Source organism: Barbus barbus (genome assembly GCF_936440315.1).
Source record: "Barbus barbus genome assembly, chromosome: 21".
Lineage (NCBI taxonomy): Eukaryota > Metazoa > Chordata > Actinopteri > Cypriniformes > Cyprinidae > Barbus > Barbus barbus.
Genome location: NC_136749.1, coordinates 5,054,807 through 5,080,703, shown reverse-complemented (window position 1 = coordinate 5,080,703; position 25,897 = coordinate 5,054,807). Strand labels below are relative to the sequence as shown.

Genomic DNA, 25,897 nt, shown 5'->3' with positions numbered 1-25,897 from the left:
TAATTTGCACGCTATCCTTTTAATTACTTTTTGGTTCCATTTCATTCCATTTGAACTGACAGCATGATCAAGTTTTAATTGTTAGTTTTAGCAAACAGCTTATCTTCCCGCCTCGAGCCCACACGCCACAAAATTACCCGCTCCAGAGATACAAACGCAAGCGCACACATACACACACAACAAACTCGAGCACGTTTATTCAAACAACACCTCGCACACCTACGAGCAAAAGTATCTGATAAATGACAAGCGCAGTAACAGCAACTAGGAGGGCCATTTATTTCTCTTGAGCAGAGCTGCTGGAAGAGGTATGGAGAAACAAAGAGAGGAGATAAGAAAAAAAGGATAAGAAAAAAATGAGTGGTCAATTGTCCAAAAAGTCCACACGTGAGCGAAGGCAGGGGGAGGGTTGTTCCAAACGTTTCAAGCAGAGCTGTCCATCAGACTGAAAGCAATCCCCTTCTATTTACATTTAAACTCCGTTCGCGGTCCTCAAGCTCCGCCCATTAAAAAGTAATCTCTAATGTAATGCTAGGAATCATGGGGGATTAATCAGTGATGTTTCTCTGTTTCGGTGTGTACTATGAGCCGACTGCAAACTCTTGAGCAGACGTTTACTATTCCACACGGCTAATGAAGAGAACGCTTAGGACCAGACTCACATCACTGAAGATATCTATAATGCACTGCTTCTTCAAAAAATAATTGCTAATATAGTTGGAAAAATAATCAGGGTCCAAGTACAAATAGTTCATGTAGATGAGCAGGTGATAAAATCTTGAATCTTTACTCATATTGCAAATTAGGGTTTGATGAAGCGCACAAAAAATGCATGCTATTTCCAAAAGAAACAATTGACTCCACAAAGTCAGAAAATATTCAGTTATTCCTATTTATGTAAAATTATTACAATTATTTTTTAATGGGCAATGCTAGTATTACAGCATTTATTTGTCATTCACAGTCACACGTAAATGGCTGATCGTTAAGAATTTGATGTTAGTCCCAACTATCAGAATAAAAAAAATACAAAATAATAATAATAACTTATGATAATAGTCAGTACTATCTACTTTTATCTACTTTAATTTTGTGTACAATCAGCTAGTGGCCTAAAATGAGTTTGGAAAAAGTTTTTTTTTTTTTAACTCTGATTTTGATTTTTTTTGATTTTGTTTCTAATTTTTGTGTCCTTTCAATTCCAGAGTAAAAGCCAATGATCCTATTATATCATCATCATGCGTTTGTATGTTTTATGCACATTTGGGACCATCCTGTTTGATAAATATTGAAGAATAATATATTATTGAACTCAATTCAAGGCCCAGAAAGGTAGTGAGGACATTGTTAAAATGGTTCAACCTTAACTTTATGAAAACAAAAATAGCGACTTCATTTCTTTTCTTCCGTGTCAGTCTTTGACGTGTGTTCAAAAGAGTACCACGACACGACACGACACGTGACATAGGATGTCCATCTCTCTTAGTTCATTGTCTGTATATTCTGGTTTAAATAAGTAAGGCTGGACAAGAAATTACAAGTGATCCTCTCTGTCGAAATCTTCAGACATGTTTACGAAGACTGTTTTATGGACAGTGTATATCTTCTTCTGCTTGTAAACAGCACATGACTATTTTAACAATGTCCTAACTACTTTTTTGGGCCTTGAACATGTCAGTTGTGTTGTTGTCTATGCAGGATCAGAAAGCTCTCAGATTTCATCAAGAATATCTTAAATTGTGTTCCAAAGATGAATGAAAATCAGTTATTTCTGAAGCCGGTAATTTATTTACCGGATTTTTTTTAGGATGGGACAATATTTGGCTGAGATACAACTATTTGAAAATCTAGAATCTGAGGGTGCAAAAAAAATCGAAATATTGAGAAAATTGCCTTTAAAGTTGTCCAAATGAAGTTCTCAGCAATGCATATTACTGATCATAAATTAAGTTTTGATATATTTACGGTAGGAAATTTACAAAATATCTTCATGGAACATGATTTTTACTTAATATCCTAATGATTTGTTGTTTTGGCTATTGCTACAAATATACCCCAGCGACCCTGGTTTTGTGCTCCAGGGTCACATATTTGTTTAGCTGCTAATATAGAATGATAATATTTGTAAACAGCTGGTGTAGTTAGAATATCTAGCAGCAGTGGATAACAGGGCCATGTAAACCAGACAAACTTGATATTTGGAAATTGTGACACCACATTAACACAGGGCTGCTATTAATTAAAATGTCAAGTGGCATGTAAAAGACTAGACTAACACCGATATTTACCACCAAAACTTTCACCCTATTATTTTTTATTGCTTTGCAAGCAGTTATTTCCTTTAGAAATGTCAATCTAGTTATTATTTTCCATTTCAAGCATTTGACACTGGATATTCATTGCAAATGCATCATTCGTTAGCGCTCTAATCTGAGAGCAGACGTGTGAAAATGATGAAGTAAACGACAGCACAGCTGCACAAATTTAAGATGTTTTTTTTTTTTCATATTCAGAAAGAGCATCTGTGTTCATTTTGGTTTTTACAGCATCACTTGGAAGAACAAGCTGGAGATAAAACATGCAATTTGTAAGCAATGTCACTCGAAAGTCACCGATCATAAAAAATGTACTGCAGTCAAATGAAAAGGAATAAATCATTATACACTCAAGGTTAGAATTGCAATGCTTTATGTATCACAAGATATAAGAAGGATTGTAGTATTTGCCACACTGTGATCTATGTTTAGTAATAATAACATCTCTTTTAGTCTTTCACTATGGAGCATATTGCTTATTATTATTTAGGTGAATTTCTTGTAAGAATAAAAAGAAAGAAAATGTGATAAATCTTAACATCCTTAAATTAGAATTCTAAATTAGAATTATTCAACTTAGTGAAAGCTTCAAGATTTCATTTAATTATTCAAGTAAACAAGTTTCCTTTTTCTTGTTAATATTGTTGAATATACAAATAACAGACAGACATCCAAAACCTATTATTTTGATATGCACAGATCTGATATTTTGACATAAATCATTTTTTTATCCCATCTGTTTACGTTTAACTTGCTGTGTCAAAAGCGCTGCGTTTGAATTCTCACAGAGCAGGTGTCACAAGTATTCAGAAGAGCATTCTTTCAGACAGAATGTGTTACAAATTGACTCAATATTCTGTATTACCAATAATGCAGCTCTGGTAAGTACTGGTACTTTTGACATCCATAACATTAATATATTTATTTTTTTCATTACTGTTTAAATACATTTAACACATTCATCTAATTTGAAATTACATGTGTTTAGAGGTTAATTAGAGGAAAACTAGAGGAAAATAGTGATTTCTAACACGAGTGTTAGAAGGAGTGAACTACTGCTGCAGTTTGCATGGAATAAATAAGAATTTTAGAGAGCCAGATCAAGTTCTGGCTTTTAAGAAGTCAATTCGCTACATACTTGATTTCAAACCCAGTAGCTGCCCATGACTGTAACTATAGGTAGAGCAAATTCTGGGTCTTAGTGCTAGTTTAGCATAAACAGTTTGTAAGCTTTATATTCTAATTGCTAAAGGTCTACTGTCCTTGCGTTATTTAGCCGAGATTCAGAATCATACTTTCATTTATTTGATACGCTCTTCCACATACACCTTGATATGGAATAACAGACATGCAAACTATTTACTAACTTGATGATTTTTCCTTTGCATGTTTGAAAATTTCGCATATAGGCAGGGATGTTGTCAAAACAAAATTACTAAAAATGCTGTATTATGCATGCCAGGCCAGTAGATGGCGATGTCACTTTGTAAAGAAACACCAAACGCCTGCACACATACGCATTCTTATAGACTGAATATGAATGTGAATGATGTCACTGTTTTCACAAATTCACATTTTTTGAAACAATAACGGTATTGTTTATTTTTTTCGACTCTTTGTAAATGCCTTTGAATGTTAATTAGGGGCCAAAACTAGGGATGTCCCGAGACGATCTCAAGGATCAGGATCGGGGCCGATCAAGATTTTTTTTTAACTGATCGGTATCGGTTCTGTCTCAGACCTATCCTTATTTTTCGTCAGCTGTCATGCCAGTGTTGTGCTGTAGGTGGCGATCATGCACCTTTAAGTGGGTTTGCCAACCTCCATTAAAAGCAAAAGAACCAAGAAAGAATGTGTGCATGATGCGCGGCAACCAGTGATGTCTGTTCTAGCACACAGCTGAGCTTCCGTGTTTAACGTATTTGATGCATACGTTTGTAACGATCACTCATTCATTTACCACATCATAATGCGTTGCTATGGGTTGTGTCTTGCTTCGGATTTGACTGACAGGCTGGCATTCTCACAGCACGAGCTTCATGCTTTCTAACCATCCCTGCGTCCCAATGTGCATACTATCCACCCTATTTGCCCTAAATAGTATTGAAAATTACTACTATCACATAGAATTTAGGATGGATAGTATGCACACTGGGACGCAGGCTATATCTCAGCTTTTTTCCCTTTATGTTGTAAATTATTCTGCTTTATGTACATATAAAGTTTATATTTTAGCAGTCTCATATTCATAATTGTGGCCACACAGTCTGTTTACAATGTATATCATTGTAACATGTTTACATAAGCCGCGTTTGCCACTGTCAGGCCAAAAGCGGGCGTGCTAGTGTGTGCCAGGGCCAGTCGCGTTTCCACTGTCCCTTCCGGGGTTTGATCGTGCCTCGTTGGTGCTTCCTTGGAGCCAATGGCCAGTTTTTTTGGCCTGACGAAAACCTTGGGCCAAAGTGAACCAGCTGGGGCTAGAGGAGTGGTCATGAACAAAGGCGGAGTTTGTCTGCGTCTGGACAGCGTCGGCGCCACATATTTCATAAAGTTCACAGCTATAACACCAGCATTAAAGACTTTTAAAATAATTTAGCCCAAAATTCACTTTCAAACAGCAGCGAGTGTTTGAAATAACTTCTGTTTGAGATCCAATGTGGATTATGATCACCATAAAAGGCAGAAATATGTATAAGTGATGCAAAAGACTATTAGCATAGTAAACATGGTAAAAACGACCGCTTGAAGAAATAAGATGTCAGCTTCTCATTCTCATCACAATCGTGTATTTATGTCTCGTCTCAAGACTTTAGCTAGATGTAGACTATGTCAAAAAAAAAAATCATAATAATGGTTTTTGTTCTGGGGCTCCCTCTGCTACTTTTTGATGGAAAAAAAATTATCATTCTTTCTAAATAATAAGAATGATCATTTCTATGGGGGCAGTCATGGCCTAATGGATAGAGAGTCGGACTTGTAACCCAAAGTTTGCGGTTTCGATTTTGTGAGATAATAGAGCTTCTGGCTCGATGGTGGAAACGCATCGTGATTTTGGGCTCGGTGCTACAGGTCTGAGGCTATTATCCCCCGCCCGGCCCATTTAAAGCACTGGCTCGCACTGGCCCGACAGTGGAAAAGCAGCTATAGAGTGTAACCCCAGCTTTTCAAACCTGCTAAATGCATCTTACGCATTTGTTTTGTCAAACGCTTCTTCCGAAATGACCACAGCGATTAAGTGCCCTAAAGAAGCACTTCTCATTACGAGAACGTAATTTAACTTGTACAAGTAATTTAACTCGAAGTTAATTGTTGAACTGAACCAATCTAGAATCTCAATTTTTGAAATCTTAATGAGAAGACCACCAGAAAACTGTAGTGGGAAAGTGGAGAGAGAGAGAAAGCTCTTCATTAAATAAGGATAGTAATGTTCAATTTTCAGTAAAGAAGCGTGGATGTGTTTTGATTTTCACTCATTGTGGAGGCAGCTCTCTCGTTTATTTCTTCGCAGAAATTAGAAAGGCTTTTACCGTGCGAGTACAGCAAAACAGCAGTGCTTGAGATTCATTAGTTAAAAGGCTTCCTAATAAATTCCCCACTTTTAATGTTTCACACAGCTATTAAAGGCACGTTGAGCGGCCGTGTCCCTGTTGCCCATTATGGCTTTCAATAAATGACAATCGCGCAGCACTTAAAAAAAAGAAAGAAAAAACAGACACGCTTCCAGGCCTGCCGCTCAAAATACCCTAATAGCACATAAAGTATCAGCCATTTCGCGCTGCTGTTTTATAAAAGGGAAGCACTTTGTTTCTGAGTTACAGAGGCTTTAGTTAATGAATAGAGGCACTTCTCCACTCCCACTAATTCATACCGCTTATATCAATCTCTGTCGCTCGCTCCAGACGCGAGGAGTGATCCGTTCAAGCTGCAGACATATGAGCACCATAAAAACAAAACCCAAAAGACAAGGCGATTATGATGAAACTCATGTGAAATCGTACTTGTTCTGAGCTTGATGTTTGCTTTATCTGTGATATATAGTTCTGTAGTCTCTTAAAGAAATAAAAAAAAAAAAAAAAGAAAAGGCAAAAAGAATATCATCCACATTTAGCCAAATTTAGGATGAAAGGTGCATCATTGATTACGCCGTGAAGCTTGGCGCTTTAATTAATGGTTTCCTGAAAGGGAGGAAAACACAAGGCTGGAAATGAGCCCCATGGGGGCCGGAAAATAAATCTGTGCTGTCCATTCTTATATTTACCCTCTTACCGAGGAGAGACAGATATAGTGGCTTTTCTTTAACCAAAACACACAAACACAATCCTTCTGTGCCGCAGGACGAGTTCAAGCCGATTCCAGATCACGTCCTCTGCGTTAGCCACACATGAAATGAGCGATGATCTGAGATCTTGTGCCGTGATAACAACGGAGATGGGACATTTCTTCTGCTTTCATTTTTCAACTGCTGCTTGGGTTTCTTCAAGTGGGCGACAGCGGGCAAGTCAAGCGTATTTTTGTCTCCATTAGGGCAGTAGTTTGACCCCTTCTGCTTTTAAACGCTCCCTCAGAGCAGTTATTATGTTTGACACCAGTGGCAGCCACTAAAAGCCACAGCTTCAAGCGACGTCTGCTCTTCCACTGGAGTGTGCGTCGTTCACACACAAACACACACACACCTGCAGGCCGTTTAGTGGACTTGGAAATGAGTAGGAGGACAAACGTAAACGTCTGAATATGGAAAAGATGCTTCTGTCGGTCAAGATTAAAATGATGAGAATTTCAATAGATTCATACTGATCTACAGTACTTTATATTATACTCCTAACAATGTGTTTCGGGAAGAGGAAAGACTCGCTGAAAATACACGATTTAAAGAAGACATGCAATGAGAAATATTTGTGATTTTGTTTGATTGAAAAATATTTAAACCCTTTTTTTATTTTTACGATAATGGATTGTTCAGTTGTTTTTCCTAGCATATTTGTGACAAAACAGACAAGGTCATTGCAGATGAGTCATTCTCCATCTCTCTGTGAAACTGCACCTGTCACAAAAGCAGGTGGTGGAATATTGTGTTTCTGTGCATCATTTTTGTTTTGGTGACTTATTTCAAGTTCCAGGCCACAATGAAAACCTGGAATGTGTATTATTTCATGTAAACCTAGAAATAAACAGTTTTAGGATGTGGATCATTTACTGACCCTCATGAGTGACTGACTTTTCTTTTTTTTCTTTTTTTTTTAAGATTTATTATTATGTGCGTCGCAGAAAGAAATACAGGTTTGGAATGGCATTAAGGTGAGAAAATAATGAAAATGCTGCTTTTTCCTACCCAAATGCTGGTTTGAGTCTTTATTATTATTATTATTATTTATGGGGGTTATTTATTTAATTTAGTGTTGGGTAGTTATTGCATAACTCAGCCAAGTTTCACTGGCTGTCAAATCCAAGCACCCTTTCCCTATCTAACATAACCTAGTGGCAACATCATGGACTGCAGGCGTTATGCATCCTCTTCAGGAATGAGCAGTTCTCAGCACAAGCTAATTGGTGTATTGGTGAAATAAAGGCTTGTATAAGTTTAATTTTATCTATGACGTTGTTACTGTTCTGTAACTCATTTTATGCAATGCAAACTTTAGGGGCACCTTAAAGAGTGTCACACTGGTTTTTTCCATGACAAAAATGCTTGATTCCTTGCATAAAATAAAATGATTTTATTCATAAAGATACTGAATCTAATTACTGGGGATGTTAAATGTGCTCTCAGAAGTGTTTATGGCCAGGTTATGAGTCAGTAATGATATCTTTAAACTGTCGGTGGAAAGTGGGACAGGTGGAGCAGAAGGGATAACACTTGATTACACTTGAATGACTTTTAAATGTTTAAATGTTAGTTAATTAAGTTTACATGTAGGTAATTGTATACATAAAAATAAGCTATAATCTTGTAAAATTTAACAAGGAAATTCAACCCAACATTTAAAAAGAGGCAGGGCTAAACCAACCCAAATTGGAAAATATTAATATTAATCTTCATTTGACCCTCTATCTCTTGCACTCTCTATTCTAATTTTATTTAATGTCTGTCTTCTTTAAAAAAAAAACAAAAAAAAAAACACATTTGACCCTCTATCAATTGCATATTTATTCTCTAACTGCTAGCTTTTTTTTTTCTTTTTTCTATTCTATCTACTTGTTTCTTATATAAAAAAAACACACACTAGGTTTTTTTTCTATATTATATCTAATCTATCTAAACAAAAACCTTTCTACAGAGCAGAAGCCGGACAGAGCCAGTGTTAACTACATCAGTATGTGGATGTTAGCTAATCATAACATAATTATGTACATGCTGTATAAACATCTTAAAGGCACAGTATAGTAAAAACAGCCAATTTGATTGCAAGAGTAAGCGAGGTGGTGGAAAAAAGTAATAAAACTAAATTCTGTCTGCTTCAGTAACCCTTAAACAACATTATTAGTGGGAAAAAGGTGTATAAATGACTGACTGATGAATTAAAACCCATTAACAGCTGAGCCTCACAAAACAATAAAGAAGACACAAAACAACCCAGCAGGCATGACCAATCAATCTGTTTAAACTCAAGACTTCGCCAATCATTCCTTGCCGATCTCGTGAATTTGAACACACCTTGTAGCTGAGGCATGACCACACGGCTGTCATTATGATTGACACACTGATGATCGTATTTAAAGGAGAGCCACGGTAAAGTCTGTGTGCTTTTGAGTAAGCCACGGCCAACACGTCCTCTAGTTCGGCGAGGAGGTTGTTGTGCACTTTCCTGTCAAAATCAAGCATACCTTATTTGCTAAAGTGAGTCTTTGTTAGCCACTCCGCTCTGGACTACTGTTGGTGAAGAGAGGTTTTTACAAGCCAGTCAGGTTTGGATGGACATCATGTCTTTTGTGAGGATGTCAAAAATACTGTTACTTTGGTATCAAGTCACTGAAAAACATCTGGTACCCAAGTGCTGCGGTCATGGTCGAGTCACATGTGGTTTGAATATGGACCTGTATAGTATTCCACTAATGTCCAGAAGGAGCAGAAAGACATGGTTTCCAATAGTTTTCCCCGTTAAGTTGGCTAGTGAGCCATGAACAAATATGACTGTTCAGCTTTTAAATGTCTGTAACTGGAGACTACTGTAAGTGTATTGCAGGCCAAAAGAGGAAAGTGTTCACACTGCTCTTTTCCATAAAATGAAAACTGACTGTAATTCATTCATAATGATGTTATTCATTCATAATTCATAATGAGACCCAAAAAGTACTACAAAACTGTCCTAAAATGCCCATTTAACTTCCATGCTATTTTCCAGGCCCTCTGAAGTCATATAATAGCACTGTGTGAGGAACAGATGGAAATGTACGTCGTGGGATAAATGGGACATTATCCTGAGATAGGGATAGTTGTCTACCCGACACCTAGGGGTCGGCAATATAAGAAAAAAAAACAGAAGGGAAAAAAAAAATCTGTATGGTACGGTTCGATTTTTTGGTATCATTCACAACTTCTGACAATGGAAACGGAAGTAATTGCATACCGTACTGTACAGAAACATACTGCTCAGTGGAAATGAGAAATAATGCACACATTACCTGTCAAAAGTTTGGACTAATCATGATTTTTCACCCAAAAATGAAAATGCTGTCATCTTTTTCACACTCTCTGAACCTGTACGAGTTTTTTTTTCTTCAGTTCAACACAAAAGATGTTTTAATAATGTTGGTGACCAAACAGTTGATGGTAGCCACTGTTTTTTTGTTAAAGCATTTCGGACAGATTATGTCCATGTTCACAGTAGTGGCTTCACAGTAGAAGTAAAGGAATAACTTTGACTTCCATAGAATTAGTTTTTCAATGGAAGACAATGGCTACTCTCAGCCATTGATCACAGCGTTCTTCAAAGTATCTTCTTTTGTAGTCAATAGAAGAAAGAAACTCGTACAGGATTTGAGGGTGAGTAAATGATTACAGAATTTTTATTTTTGGGTGAACTTCTCAAAAATAAATCTCTTTGAAGTTAAGGAAATCTCTTTAAAATCTCTTTAAGTTAAGGTTTTCTACATGAATATATTTATTCCTGTGATGGCAAACAGGCAAGTAATATTCAATATTAGATATTAAACTGGACAACAGAAGATTGGAAAAAGTTTGCCTGGTCTGATGAGTCCTGATTTCTGCTGTGACATTTGGATGGTAGAGTCAGAATTTGACGTAAACAACATGAAAGCATGGATCCATCCTGCCTTTTATCAGCAGTTCAGGCTGGTGGTGTTGATGTAATGGATCATTTAAAGCATCGTTTAAACACTACAGCCAATCTGAGTATTGTTGGTGACTATGCCCATTCCTTTATAAGCACAGTGTAGCCATCTTGTGTTATTTGTGCCAGTTTATCATTTAACTGGTATACTGTTCATCAGTGCAAAGCGTTTTGAGTTGCTATGTAGCCAGCTGGGCTAGGACAAGTTAAGACAGCTCTCCACTTCACAGAACAAAACACAAACATAACACACAGCTGCAAAACCATCATATGCTGCATCCGGCATCATGTGGAGGAGAGTTTAGGCATAATGCCATCAGTCAATATAAACAGGAGAAACGAGTGTGATTAGTTGAGAAAAGCTCATGGAGTGTGAACAAGCATTGATAAATGTCAACAGCTGTAAATAAGTCACCACTGACCTCGTCAAGCTCCGAGATGTACATGGGTTTCTCCTCAAAGCCAATGGGCATGGGATCGTTGGGGGGGATGTCAACCTCCTCATACATCTTATTATTCTCTCTTCTGATCCCCTCGGGCAGCAGCATCTGCCGGCACAGCGGAGAGGACATAATTACACAAAAACACATACAATTAAACCTTCATCATACATTAGCTCACGGCAACCGTCTCGAACCAAACAGCGAAGCCCTGCGGACACCAGTGGGCTTTATTACAGCAGAAATGAACTGAAAGTCCTCCAATATATGCTTTAGCTGTAAAAATAGCAGTAGCACATCTTTGTGTATTTGCTTTGAGTAGTAGAATGCAGTGGGTTGAGCTGCGGTCGCTATACGTTCTGTAATGAAAATCATTTATAGAAATATAGAATTTTTTGTATTTTGGCACGCTGCATTTCCTCCGGCTCCTATAATTACAACTCATTTTCACCAAACTGAGAGCATATGCCGAACTAATGAATGTGTCATATTCAGCTGTTGATCACAGTAGACAACACCACATGTCATCATATCTGGCAATGCTGCTCATCTTACTCACATATTGTTGTTCTAAACAAATTGCCAGAGCTATTGTGAGTGTTTAAATAATGCTATTATTGTTATTATAATTATTTAACAATTTAAATACTTCCTATTATCTATGAATTATGCAATTATGGTTTTCTGTTTTAATATATTTTCAAATGCAATGTACAAAGCTGAATTTTCCGCATCATTACTCCAGACTTCAGTGTCACATGATCCTTCACAAATCATTCCAATATGCTGATTTGCAGCTCAAGAAAATGTCTTATAATTATTAATGTTGAAAACAGCTGCACTGCTCATATATTTTTGTGATAAAAAAGCTCTTGATCATCCTGGCCCTAAACCACCTGTTCCACCCCACCCGCAGGAAAAAGATGAGGCCCAAATGAATTCATTTCAATCGCTGGAAGATGGCCTGCAGCAGGAATTTTAATTAAGACATCATAAAAACTGGATTAAAAACAAAGGCTCTAGGTAATCCAGTCTGTGATAATGTGATATAATTGAACAGATTGGCATGATGCTGAGTAAACAAAGCACTAGGGAGAGATTTTGTATTTAAGAGTGGAGATTTATTTTTCCTGTGTGTCTTTACACATATAAGAGTCAGATTAGTGGGGAGCGTGTGAGCAGCGGGGTGTGATTTTACCTTGGCTCCTCCGACGAATGCTGAGGTCTTGATGGCTTCGGTGTAACAATCGTAAACGTGAGGGTAACGGATGCGTTCGTAATCTCTGTGCCGGCCAAACACTGGAGAACTGCGTGCAGTCACCAAGGCCTGCTCCCTACAAACAAAAGACATCACCATCAGATGCAGAGCACCGTTTTAGGAAAATATGCAAATGTTTCAGATAAAATAACGAATAAATTCTAAATATTTTTTGAAATATCTGTCACAAATCATACTAAAAACATTTGCAGACATGTTAAATCTAAAGAGCCCATGGGACACTGTGCACATAATTGAGACAAAATGGTGCAAGCGTTCAATATGACTGGTTTGCTTTCAAGGCTGGCCAGGTTTACATCGGTCTGCTGATTGCAGTATCATGGATTTCAGATTAACCCATTTAATGTCATGTAAAATGGGTTTCTACCTTCTGAGCAGGTGGTTCCTAGCTAGAATAAATGGGCAGATACCACCAAAAAGCTGCAAAGACTACAGCCAATGGCCAACAAGCATGTTCTGTGTCTAAGTGAGAGGAAATACTCTCCATAGCAGTAGGTGGCAGTAGTCAGTATTTGTCAAACCTCAAAAGCCAGAAGAGCCTCCTGTGTTTGCCCTCTTCATTTTGCTGTTTGCTTACTTTCATCACTTCAATTTCAAAGTCAAATAAATAAATTAAAAAAAAAAAAAACAAAAAAACCATCCCACCAGAACCTGATCTGCCTGCATGCTGCTCTGCTATTTGATCCATGGTTGAAAACGTACATGCTTTCAGGTCATGAACCACGTAACAGTGATTGCTCGTTCACAGAGACCCAAAAGCTTATCTTGAGCCCTTGAGCTCTCAGGATTATATTTCAGAGTTTAAAATGACACAAATGATTGCCTGGCTCAAGTGCTCTGCTGTAAGTCTTTTAAGACAATCGTCAGTGTCCTTACACTGTTTGAGAGCGACACCTTTGTCTCCTAACACATGAAAGACAATACTTCAGCAGGCACACAGAAACGTCTCGAATGATGTGTCATTCTGCAAAGCAGGTGCCCTCTGTGCTCCTCATTTACATAGAGTACTGAGCAGAGGGTCTAGGTGTATTACATCTCACAACAGTGGCTATTTCTATTGTCTTTTGTAACAATCTTTTTTGCAAATATTGTAATTATCCAGTGAGAAGTTTGAATGAACAACAAAAAGTATAGCCAAAAAGAGATATAATCTCACCATCATTGAGTCAATCTGAGAGTAGATGAAGAAAAAAAAAAAAAAAATACAGAAGAAAATGAAACAAACCATCATGAAAATATCTACAGAGAAGCATGGCAACTTATTCAATGCCTTAAAAAAGTCCTTAAAAACTGGATTTTTTTTGAAGATTATTTTGGAAAACATCCTCACTTTACGGTGTTTTTCAGTGCTCAAATATGATTTTGTCCTTAGCATTTTTACAGTACTGTATATGTAAAAAATGAATTAAAAATGCTGTTTCTGTAATCTATTCTTGTTGTTTTAGTAAACATATTCATAAAGCTAGTACTGTCTTTATACACAGTGGTGTTCTGAAATGTGGAGGCACAGTATTCACTGTTTTTGTTTTGTTTATAATTATTGTTTTACATATATGTACTTCTGTAATTCACATTATTTGTATTAAAACTAAGTATAAATCCTATAACATTACTATTTTTAAGCTGTATATGCATTCCAAAATAATATCTCAAGGCAGCAACGACTGAAACAATATATTTTATTTATGAACTTGTTTTAATTGGTTCTTTTTTAGATTTTCAGAATATCAGTCATCAAAGCTCAGTAAACAAGCTGATTGCTCACTAAAAATCCCCACAGTTTAAAGCCAAATGTGTGTCAAAATGCCCATTTTTGTTGCGTAAACTTAAATGAGGTCAAGTCTTAAATGAGCTAAATGACTTTAAAGAACCTGGAGAAGATCAGATGTGCGCTGCTTTAAAAATGAAACCTGCTGCAGTCTGTCATTGATGTAAATCAAAGAACAAAAGGAGAAATCACTCACTGCTCTGCTCGCTGATTAACTTTTGTAGCTTGAATAACTGTTAATCTATATTCAATTTATAATGTATGCATTTACAATTTACTATTAATGTGAAGACTATTTTAAGTTCACTTAAAGCAAAAGTATAAAAATGACTATAATTAATGGCAGTTAGTACATTTTTTAATCGACTGACAGCACTAATATAAAAATACATGTTTTTTTTACTTTATCCTTTTAAAGACTCAATTTTTAAACGTCAAATCTGTTCAAATGATTTTGTTTCAAAATAAAACGCTAATTACACACTGGATATTTGTGGAAATATCAACAATAAATTCTCTTTCTAGAAAGCACTTTGTAATATCAAAAATCTTGTGCACTGTTATCTTTCTGAAGGCATAATAGGCCCACATATATCCATATTTATTAATGTAGCCTGACAACAACATTTGTTAATACTCAAAGATCTTATTAGTCCAATAAAATGCTTCAAATCTTACAAAAGAGACATCTGTGTGGCACATTTAACAGACTCGGGTAGGACCGACGAGGGTTCCTCACGAATCCCATTTAAAGCTGGGATTTTCAGAGTTATTTTTGTTTGGTTGTTGTCTTGCAGGGGGATGATTGAAAGGCTGAGAGCGCGAGGAGACGTGAGGTATTAACACCTCATCTCTAATCTCTCTCCTCATGCTCTGCCTCATTTGAACGGCAGCATTTTTAATTAAACAGATCATTGCTCTTTTTCATCCTGTGAAATTAAACATTAAGAGAAAATCCCCTCTGCAAAAGCTCCAGATAGCAGTTTATCAAGCTTTCTCTCTCTTTCCCTTTTCAACAGGCCACACTCTGATATGTAGAGGTGCTTGTTCACGTAATGAAAGAGAAAGACAGACAGGTGCTCACCTCTGCAGTCTCAGCTCTTTGGGGTCAAAATTAAAAGCGTTTTCCCAGGTATCCCCTTCATCTCCTCGTTTCTCACGTTTCCTCTCCCTCTTCTCTTCTTTTCTGTAAATCTTCATCATCTGCTTCTCCTGTTCGGAATGGATGGTCACCTGGCAGCCGTATGTGGGCTTGGTGGATTCATCTCTCATCCCTTTAACCTTTCCTACAGTTGCCACAAAAATAAAAATAACAACAGGACAATAATGTTGTAATAACAATAGCAAGAGTTATATAAGATCAAATATACAGTGATACAGTATACAAAATAAATATACAGCTGTCTTGTTGTCTTTCTACGAATTCTGTTATTGTGTTACTGTCGAATTCCTATTGTCACAAACACTAATTCAATTTCCTAATGATTATTGGTGGACCTCAACTGCAAAAACAACAGGAAAAATATGTGCAAATATAGAAATTTGTTGAAAACCCACTGAACATTCCGTAAATTGGGATTGCAATAATCAGAAAGATAGATTAGATAGAATCAGAAGATGATGGATGGATGGATGGATGGATGGATGGGATGGGCATACTGTATATAACACCTAAAAAGTATGATATAAAAGCAACAAATGATAAACAATATAACCTATTGGTTACACACTTCCCAATAATAATATTAAATATTATATATATATATATATATATATATATATATGTATATATAGAAATGCATATATAATATATATAAATGCATGTTTGCGTCATGTCATGCAGCAGTTACTCATTCAGTAACTGCTGCATGACAGACAAATTGCTTGTTGCTGGAAATGCATGTTAGGTGACAGGACATGGAGTAATGCATGAGTCTTGAGTGCATTATTGCTGTATTTTTCAATCAGAAAGAGCAGCAAAATAATACAATTAAATTAAATTAAATATGTCGAGTAAAAGTCAGAAATCATGAGATTCAATCACAATCATTTTATTCTGTTGAACAAAGCTGTAGTCCATAAGTTTTGCCTCTTTGTCGCCATCTCTATTTGAAAACCTAGAATTGCAGTTATGTGTGGAATTATCTTGGGGTTGTACTCTGGCACGGCTCCAGTCACCGCACTGGTGTGGATACTGTCCTTAGGACTCACAGATTCTAGTCTACGTCTTGGAATATATGACCCAAATAAGAATTTTCACCGTTTATTGTCATCTGAACAAGTAAGTAACAAGTCTAGCACGTTTGTTCTGACAAACTAAGGAAAAAAGCATTACAATAAATTGCGCTACCAATGATAATTAAATCTAACGATCTGTTAGCTCATATCACATCTAACCGTGCAAATTATTATTATTGTTATAATCGATTCTCAAATTATTAATGTTAACAACATCTGCATTGCGTGACACTGAGTAGGCTATAGTGTGTATTAGCATGTAGATTTCAATTTCTGTACAGTCTAATCTCTTAATTGTCATACCGGTTGAATTACATATTAAGAAATTATTTTAACCTAAAAAGCAAACTATTCTCCCTTTGAACTGGTTGTCTTTAAAATATAAATAATTTGTAATCCCAGGCTATCTGTAATCAGAAGCACATTTAAACCTGGAATATAATTTAATTTCATTCATGCGTTTCATAAACACATGATCCTTTCTGGATTACAATCCGCCATCAAAAAGATACATTTAATTATTCTAGCTGCTGTGACAAAAAGGCTAAACGAGCCGCCACCTGCTGGATCCTCACGTGCGATAGCCTACTAGCCGGGGCAACTTCTTTATGTTTACAGACATGACGTAATGACGCAGTGCCATGCTTGAATTTCCCACGAAAACCTACCTGTACCACTCAAATTAGAAAACATTATTATAAGATAACCGTTGTGAATTGGGCGTAAAGGCGACAGTTTTGAACACTGGCTGGTTATGTACTTGCTAGGGATGCTCGTTTTAACCGTTAACCGACTGATAAGAATTTTGACCGATTAATACAATCAGTTAAACATTGTTTTTCATTCATTTATCAATAAAGGTTTGCTGCATTGTTAAAATAAGCTACGTGTATAAAAAAATTAGTTTTTTAGAGAGAGTCGCCTATAAGTCACATTTTATTATTTAATTCAGAAATAGGCCATCACGAATTACAAACATTATAATAAACACTGTAAACATAGCTAGGCTATTTTAGTTCCCCTCACTCCACAACAAATCATTTCAATTAACAGAAGGCTATTTAGAAAAGAACAAGAACTAAAAATGTAAGAAGCTATAGCTATATAAATGACAAACCGAAACGAATTAATGTAGGCTAAACGAAACTGAAATCAATGTTGGGTCTCTCGTTCGACACAAAATCAAATGTTTCCGTATTTGCGATGTATTTGAATGCCAAAATATAATTTACCTTTTATGTAGGCCTATTTCACTCACGTTCCAGTATCCACGTAAAAATAAATGTTTTGCATAAATTCACAGTGGTATAGTGATAATGCTTAACGGCACAGATTTTACTACATATTTAAATGGAGCAGTGTGTTTTTTTCCATATGTTTGACTTATTGTTTTTATTATTATAATGAACAGGCTGCATTATCAAGGTAGAATGCTTAACTGTGTGCGCGCATGGGGCGCTGGAGCCATCACTTGATTTTATTAATTTTTTTTCTACTACTCCTTTTAGTCATGAAGATAATCGGCATTGTAAAAGGTTTGCTTTTATTTGTGTACATTCACAATAAAAACAAATCTTTGCGCTTATGTAAAATAAGCCTAAAGAAATAGGATGCCGCTTTCTGCCATCTGGTTTCCTTTCGCGCAGCACAAAAATGAACCGAAACTCTGCATAGGCTACTTGTTGCACAGTTTTTCTTTAATTTCCTTAAATTATTATTTAAGTGAAAATATATTTAAATATAAATATATATATATACATATACACCTAAAGGATTATTAGGAACACCATACTAATACTGTGTTTGACCCCCTTTCGCCTTCAGAACTGCCTTAATTCTACGTGGCATTGATTCAACAAGGTGCAAGAAAGCATTCTTTAGAAATGTTGGCCCATATTGATAGGATAGCATCTTGCAGTTGATGGAGATTTGTGGGATGCACATCCAGGGCACGGAGCTCCCGTTCCACCACATCCCAAAGATGCTCTATTGGGTTGAGATCTGGTGACTGTGGGGGCCATTTTAGTACAGTGAACTCATTGTCATGTTCAAGAAACCAATTTGAAATGATTTGAGCTTTGTAACATGGTGCATTATCCTGCTGGAAGTAGCCATCAGAGGATGGGTACATGGTGGTCATAAAGGAATGGACATGGTCAGAAACAATGCTCAGGTAGGCCGTGGCATTTAAACGATGCTCAATTGGCACTAAGGGGCCTAAAGTGTGCCAAGAAAACATCCCCCACACCATTACACCACCACCACCAGCCTGCACAGTGGTAACAAGGCATGATGGATCCATGTTCTCATTCTGTTTACGCCAAATTCTGACTCTACCATCTGAATGTCTCAACAGAAATCGAGACTCATCAGACCAGGCAACATTTTTCCAGTCTTCAACCGTCCAATTTTGGTGAGCTCGTGCAAATTGTAGCCTCTTTTTCCTATTTGTAGTGGAGATGAGTGGTATCCGGTGGGGTCTTCTGCTGTTGTAGCCCATCCGCCTCAAGGTTGTGCGTGTTGTGGCTTCACAAATGCTTTGCTGCATACCTCGGTTGTAATGAGTGGTTATTTCAGTCAAAGTTGCTCTTCTATCAGCTTGAATCAGTCGGCCCATTCTCCTCTGACCTCTAGCATCAACAAAGCATTTTCGCCCACAGGACTGCCGCATACTGGATGTTTTTCCCTTTTCACACCATTCTTTGTAAACCCTAGAAATGGTTGTGCGTGAAAATTCCAGTAACTGAGCAGATTGTGAAATACTCAGACCGGCCCGTCTGGCACCAACAACCATGCCACGCTCAAAATTGCTTAAATCACCTTTCTTTCCCATTCTGACATTCAGTTTGGAGTTCAGGAGATTGTCTTGACCAGGACCACACCCCTAAATGCATTGAAGCAACTGCCATGTGATTGGTTGATTAGATAATTGCATTAATGAGAAATTGAACAGGTGTTCCTAATAATCCTTTAGGTGAGTGTATATTTATATATAATATTTTTAACATATTTTTCACTACATATACATGAAATTATCTAGCTACTTTTCTGTTTTAAGAAGCAGGTCCTTTGCAACGGGATCATGGTATTTGAAGTGAAGTGAAGTGACATACGGCCAAGTATGGTGACCCATACTCGGAATTTGTGATCTGCATTTAACCCATCCATAGTGCACACACACAGCAGTGAACACACACACACACCGTGAACACACACCCGGAGCAGTGGGCAGCCATTTATGCTGCGGCGCCCGGGGAGCAGTTAGGGGTTCGGTGCCTTGCTCAAGGGCACCTCAGTCGTGGTATTGAGGGTGGAGAGAGCGCTGGACATTCACTCCCCCCACCTACAATCCCTGCCGGCCCGAGACTCGAACCCGCAACCTTTGGATTATGAGTCCGACTCTCTAACCATTAGGTCATGACTTCCCCAAAATGTGGGGGTCTGTGGCATCAAAAATGCTTGAAAAGCTAAATATAAACTGAAAATTGTGCCATGAAAACTCACTCAGCCGTGACTGCACAAATAATACCGTCATCCAGTCTGACAGCAAATGACTAGAAATTAAACTGCAGGTCAACCCTTGAAATCATTAATTTGTTGGACTTGGAAGTTGGTCTCTCGTTGCTGATGAGAGCAGCCCACCATCTAAAGGTATTTTGGTCCATTCATCTATACAAAACTATTTCAGCTCATGTCTTGTAAGACTAAGTGCCGCCGGCGTAGTAAAGGCTACGGTTTAATATTAACCCTATCAGAGGGTTAAAGTGCTATCAGACTGCCTCTGTCTGCAGCACAACAGCTCAATAAAAAGCCCAATAGCTCTTGAAAGCAGATGAGATGAGATGATTGCATCGGGGCATGGGCTGATTGTCTGAATGATCTCTGCTTTATCTCTTCTAAAGGCTCACCCATGGCAAACCCATCTGCTCCCCCTATTCATCTGTCTTTCACAACACGTCCTTCACTCCTTCTACCTGAACACTGCTCTAAACTGTCCCTCTATAAGCATCGCACACAGGATAGTCCACAAAAAAACAAAAATTCCACCATCACTTACACAACTTTTTTGTTGAAAACCACAGGAAGTATTTAGGAGAAAGTTTAAAATGTGTTTTGTTTTGTTTTTTCCAATACAATGAAAGCAGAGAGTCATGGCTACAGGTGGCATGATGGCATATGTAGGAGCCTTTAAAAAAATCTCTGTTAGCAAGCTGATACTATATTATACTATATACCACAGAGACAGCTTTGCTTTTCATTTTTTCTTTTTTGACCCATGATGCTGAACTGCATGCATCTGGCATAATTATAACTAAACTGCAATTTAACTGATGTGCATCTATTTCATATAGCATCTTTCTCACAAAAGTTTCAAGCATGGCTCATCCAATTATATTCATAAATATTTATGTATGTATTTATATAGTCTTTTGTTTTTGTCAAGAGATACATGAAACAGCTGCACTGATGCTAGATTCGCTTGTTATGAATAATCTTTAAAAAAGAATAATTTATCTTTAATTTGAGTTTAGTTTACTGGATTCAAAAACAAAGTCATTACTAAATAGTTACATAACATATTAAACCGTTTTAAAGGGGTCATATGATGTTGCTAAAAAGAACATTATTTTGTGTATTTGGTGTAATGCAATGTGTTTACGTGGTTCAAGGTTCAAAAATCACATTATTTTTCACATCCTGTACATTATTGTTGCTCCTCTATGCTCCGCCTTTCTGAAACACGCTGATTTTTACAAAGCTCATCGTTCTGAGAAGCGAGGTGTGCTCTGATTGGCCAGCTATCCAGTGCGTTGTGATTGGCGAATACCTCAAGCGTGTGGCGGAAATGTTACTGCCCTTACCATGTTGTGTGTGATGCCATGTCCCGGCGCGACTAGACTAAAACAATAAAACCCACCATAGAGGCATTTGTTGCATTCAGTGAGGACATAATTACTGATTATAATGACTCATTCTTTCTTTTTGCGCATTGCGCCCCATGCTGCGTAAACATAACACCATGTCTGCATTTGTGATCATAGAAACGCCAAACAAGCACTACTCTACACTGCTCAAAACTTGCGTTTGAATAGTCAGTAGCAAATTCTTTAAATATCAAAATGTACTTACAGGCTGTGAGTCAAAAGCACCAGACCGTCTTTGCGATTTTGGAATTGCCCCACTTTATAGTGTTCATAGCCATTCATAGTGTTCACATTGTAGGCTACTCTCCCCAGGATCAGGAAATAGTCCTCCGTAAAATGCGCTGCACACACTCTAATATTTTGGTTGAACTGTTCTGGAACAGTGTTGTAAATGTAACTTAACCACTGACTTCTAGTTATGTACTCATTTGGAAGGCCAAACAAAGTACTTTCGCTTTCACAACGAAACATACAGCGTCTCCACGACATGGTGGTGGTAACAACAATACTACAGCGAGAATAAAAGTTACGCCTTCTTTCTTTGTGTATATGTTTGGGCGGTGTTATGCAAATCTTCCCACACAGTGACGTAGATATGTGGGGGCGTGTTTGAATGAGCCATTTTAGGAGGGCGTGAACGAGTCTTAACTTTTATAAAGAATATCTCTTTGGGTTTTAGACTTTAATCTTTGCAACTTTACAGATCTTATATATGCACAAACAGCTTGTAACACTCCAAAGAGAAAGGAAAACATCAAATCGCATCATATGACCCCTTTAATAAGCATAAGATTTTGGTCATATCTTCAGGCCCTTAACTTGATAGTAAGTGGAGTTTTTCAAGGTTTCTTGCAGCAAAAAATATCTTTATCGCAGTTATGCACTCACGTCAAGTTTTATATGTAGGACAGCTTTCAAGAGTTCGTCGTTAGCCCTTAAATATGTCAGCTAACATAAAAAAAAAGAAAGATTGATGCAGAATGTAGAGTTTTTAACAAGACATTGACTTCTAAGTATTTATTTACTGATGTCAAAGGTAAAGCTGTGTGCTTAGTATAGTTAGTTAGTTCATTTGAATCGCCATTACGAGACTAAACATGTAGAGAAATACAAGAACTTGACGGCTGCAGAGCGGGCACGGACATCTGAAGCTTTGCTGGCTAAGCTGCAAAAGCAGCAAGGGCTTTTTACCAAGCTTCATACATCGAGGGATGCAGCAGTCAGGACCAGCTTTATGATATCCCACAAAATCGCAAAAAACAGTAAGCCATTCTCTGATGGGAGTTTATCAAAGAATGTTTGGTGGACTCTGCAGCGCTAATATGCCCGGACAGAAAAGAAGCTTTTTCGAATGTGCCACTCCCCAGGTGAACCGTTACTAGACGGAGAAAACAAACCGTTACTAGACGGAGAAAACAAACAACACTGGGGCATTTATTGCTTTTTTATATAAAGTTAATGTTGTGATGCTGGTCTTTAAAACACATGTACTTGCATTTTTGTGTAAGTTGACAGTTTTTGAAACTTCAAACAAATGCACATTTCCAAACTGTTTTTATGAATGTTTATTAAATAGTGATATAATTGTGTGCTCCACATTTTCATTGTCTCATTGTAATGTTTAATTTACTGTTTTTTTAAGAGGAGATATAATATATTGGGTAAGTCTATTGGTCCGGCCCTCAAAAACCACCCCAGTTTCTAATGTGGCCCCTTGGGAATATTAATTGCCCACCTCTGGTCTAGTCAGTGTAAAAGTTGTGTAGTGTTTGTTTCAAGTTACCATTAGGATGATTAGTGTTGTTCTGTGAAGTTTCTTGCTTTTCAGTTAGTATATAATGGTGTACTCACATTAGGCGATCTGAACCGTGCCCAAGTGCGTTTGACCCCCAAAGCCCAGTTCGTTTGACTAGTGTGATTGTTCTGTACTGTATCCGGGCGTGGTTCGTTTAGCCATCCCAGGCTCGGCTGGAAGAGGTGGGCCAAAGCACGGTTCAGTTGGGCTCAGCCGCGGTGATTCATTGTGGGAAAGAATAAAATGTAGACAAGGCTTACGCGAGTGAACGAGCTAAACAGATGGAGCGCAATCGAATAGTAGCGCAATAATTCAGAGTACAATATACATTTTGCTAAAATATTTGTTTTTGGACATTAAATTTAGTATGTAGTATGACACGAGTTTTAAACCTACATATAAGTGTATTCTTATGATAGCAGTAACTGTAAAGGGACTATTGTAATGGGTAAATCAAATGTAAGCTAGTACAGTCCTAATAACTAAGATCAAATGAGTTAATGTGTGCTTCTTATACCAGTTAAAATGTAGTCTTTTTTTCTTTATTTTCATTTTTAACTTAGTGATTTTAACTTATAATTTAGTGATTTTAATGCTAAGATTTTTGAGCAATTTTAGACTGTAATGCTCTAATGTTCTGCTATCTGTTCTGCTAACTATAAAATGTACCACTGCAATAAATCCAGAGAGAAAGGCTGCATGGCTAGAGACTGTAAAATAATGATAATTGTGATGTGAGAGAGTCAGTGGTAATATCATTGCATTCCTATTGATCAGTGTTAGAGAAGCTCATTTTAGCCTGAGAGTTAGCCTGCCCTGGCCAAAATTAGCTTCCCAGAATAAGTTGCCACGATGAGGTTGTTCTGTGTTAAATTTGCTTTATGGAACCAAATCATTTGACAATGAGTCAGACTAGCTAAAACAAACCTGGCTTATTTGGTAAACTTGTTTTATGAAACAGGCATTGAGGCGTTAGAAGTCAGAAAACACTTAAGTTAATTTATTATTTGCTGTCTGTCTGAACCAAAGAAATAAAAGTTCTGTCATGACAGCACTCGGAGGGATTGGCATGGTAATGCACATGACAATGTTAATGTATTTGGTCTTGGCGGAATAGATCTGCTACGCTGCGGCGGCACAGCAAATACCGAGACTTTCTACTGCCAATACATCCACAACATACTGATGTGAGCATATAAGAAATACTGCTGCTGCAAATATAACATACATGAAATAACCCCCCTATAGCATACATTAATCACCTCGTAGTAGACCTATACAGGTGGAGCTGGGGAAAGTGGAGGGCTACTGAAGCACGCTGCAAACTGCTACAACAAGCACTAGTCATATATTTGAATGTTAAGCAGCAAGCTCATTGTATCGAGATGCATACCGCATTGGCCTCAATTATGAAATGCACATCCCTAGTGCCTAAGGTGAGTACACCCTAAGACTTGTTTTAGATGTAGTTCTGATGTGATAAAGTGATTATTGATCTCAGGAATAAATGCTATTTTATAGTATAGGTATTAAAATAGGAAACCAATATTAGAAATTGCAATAATATTTCACTAAATCACTGTTTTTTCTGATGATTGCAACGCAACCATTGAAGTATTCAGTTTCTACAGCGACTCATTTGGTGCATATCGTTCTCTTTCTATGAAACCTGTAAAGCACATTCACCGGTTCTAACTCTGTCGTGACATCTGCTCTATAGCGGTTTGCCCGAGCATTGCTATTATTTTACTTTTACTGGCGGCATTCAATCAAATGGCTTCCCAACTCATTTTTGTACGCGCGAGGCACATTATTTCTTCTACGTGGCCGCAGTGGAAGAAGAGCGCAGTCGCGCATGTTTCTCCCAAGGTTTTTTTCTCCATCCTGTCACAGAGGGAGTTTTGGTTCCTTGCCTGGCTTGCTCAGTTGGGGACACTTGATTTCTAGCGATTATCGTCGATTTGATTTCACAGATACTATTTAAACTAAACTGAGCTAGTCAATGACATCACTGAATTCAATAATGAAATGCCTTTAACTGAAAATTGAGTGTTTAATCTTATTATTATACATTACTGACACTCTATCCTCCAATTTGATACTGTTAAGTGCTTTGACAATCTGTATTGTTAAAAGCACTATATAAATAAAGGTGACTAATAGTATATGTTTGCGGTCGTAATGATGACAGTAGCGCACACAAATTAGTATCTGTTCTGTGCTCCGGCGCGGTTAGCGCTCACACTACATGTGTACTGTGCCCGAGCCCAACCGAACCTTGCACTGGCCCACCTCTTCCAACCAGGTTCAAAATGCCTAGTGTGAGTAAACCCTGAGTGTGCTAAGTTTCCATACGCCCAATAAGTGTTGTTGACGTGAAAATGTCACATGTTTGATTTTATTCATCTCTCTGATGTCAGTGAGTTGCAAAACAACCCTTTTTTTTCACTTTAGCCTTTTAGGACTATGAAGGAATGTTTGAATTTGATGGAGCTGTCTGAATGCAAGTTCTAAGAAGTGACAGAGCTCGGTTTTCAGACAAGTCATTACCAACCAGCCTGATCTAATCAGACATGTCCCCTTTAATGACTATGTTAATTATGCCATCTTACGAAAAATCACTGATCATCCTGTGACCTTACTAATTAAAATGATAGCAACATCACGATGTTGAATTAAGAGATATTTCAATAAGGTGTCTGATTTAAACTCCAGTACTGACAAAAGAGTTGTGAACTGTCTGTTTAAATTAATCAAAATGAATTCAAAGCAGGTATTCAAGCACACCAGGTAAGCTGCTACTTCTAAGTTATTATGAGATACACACACATGCACGCACACACACAAAA

General features: G+C 37.4%; 1 protein-coding gene across 2 annotated transcripts in view; it reads right to left on the bottom strand.

The window, feature by feature from the left end:
• ascc3 (activating signal cointegrator 1 complex subunit 3) overlaps positions 1-25,897 on the bottom strand; it is a 174,354-nt gene that overhangs the window by 115,317 nt on the left and 33,140 nt on the right. For both annotated transcript variants that reach the window (XM_079445871.1, XM_079445872.1), the window contains exons 6-8: positions 15,175-15,376; positions 12,242-12,377; positions 11,026-11,151 (exon numbers count right to left, since the gene is read on the bottom strand). In XM_079445871.1, coding sequence (XP_079301997.1) covers positions 11,026-11,151; positions 12,242-12,377; positions 15,175-15,376 — 464 coding nt within the window. The remainder of the gene's footprint in view (positions 1-11,025; positions 11,152-12,241; positions 12,378-15,174; positions 15,377-25,897) is intronic.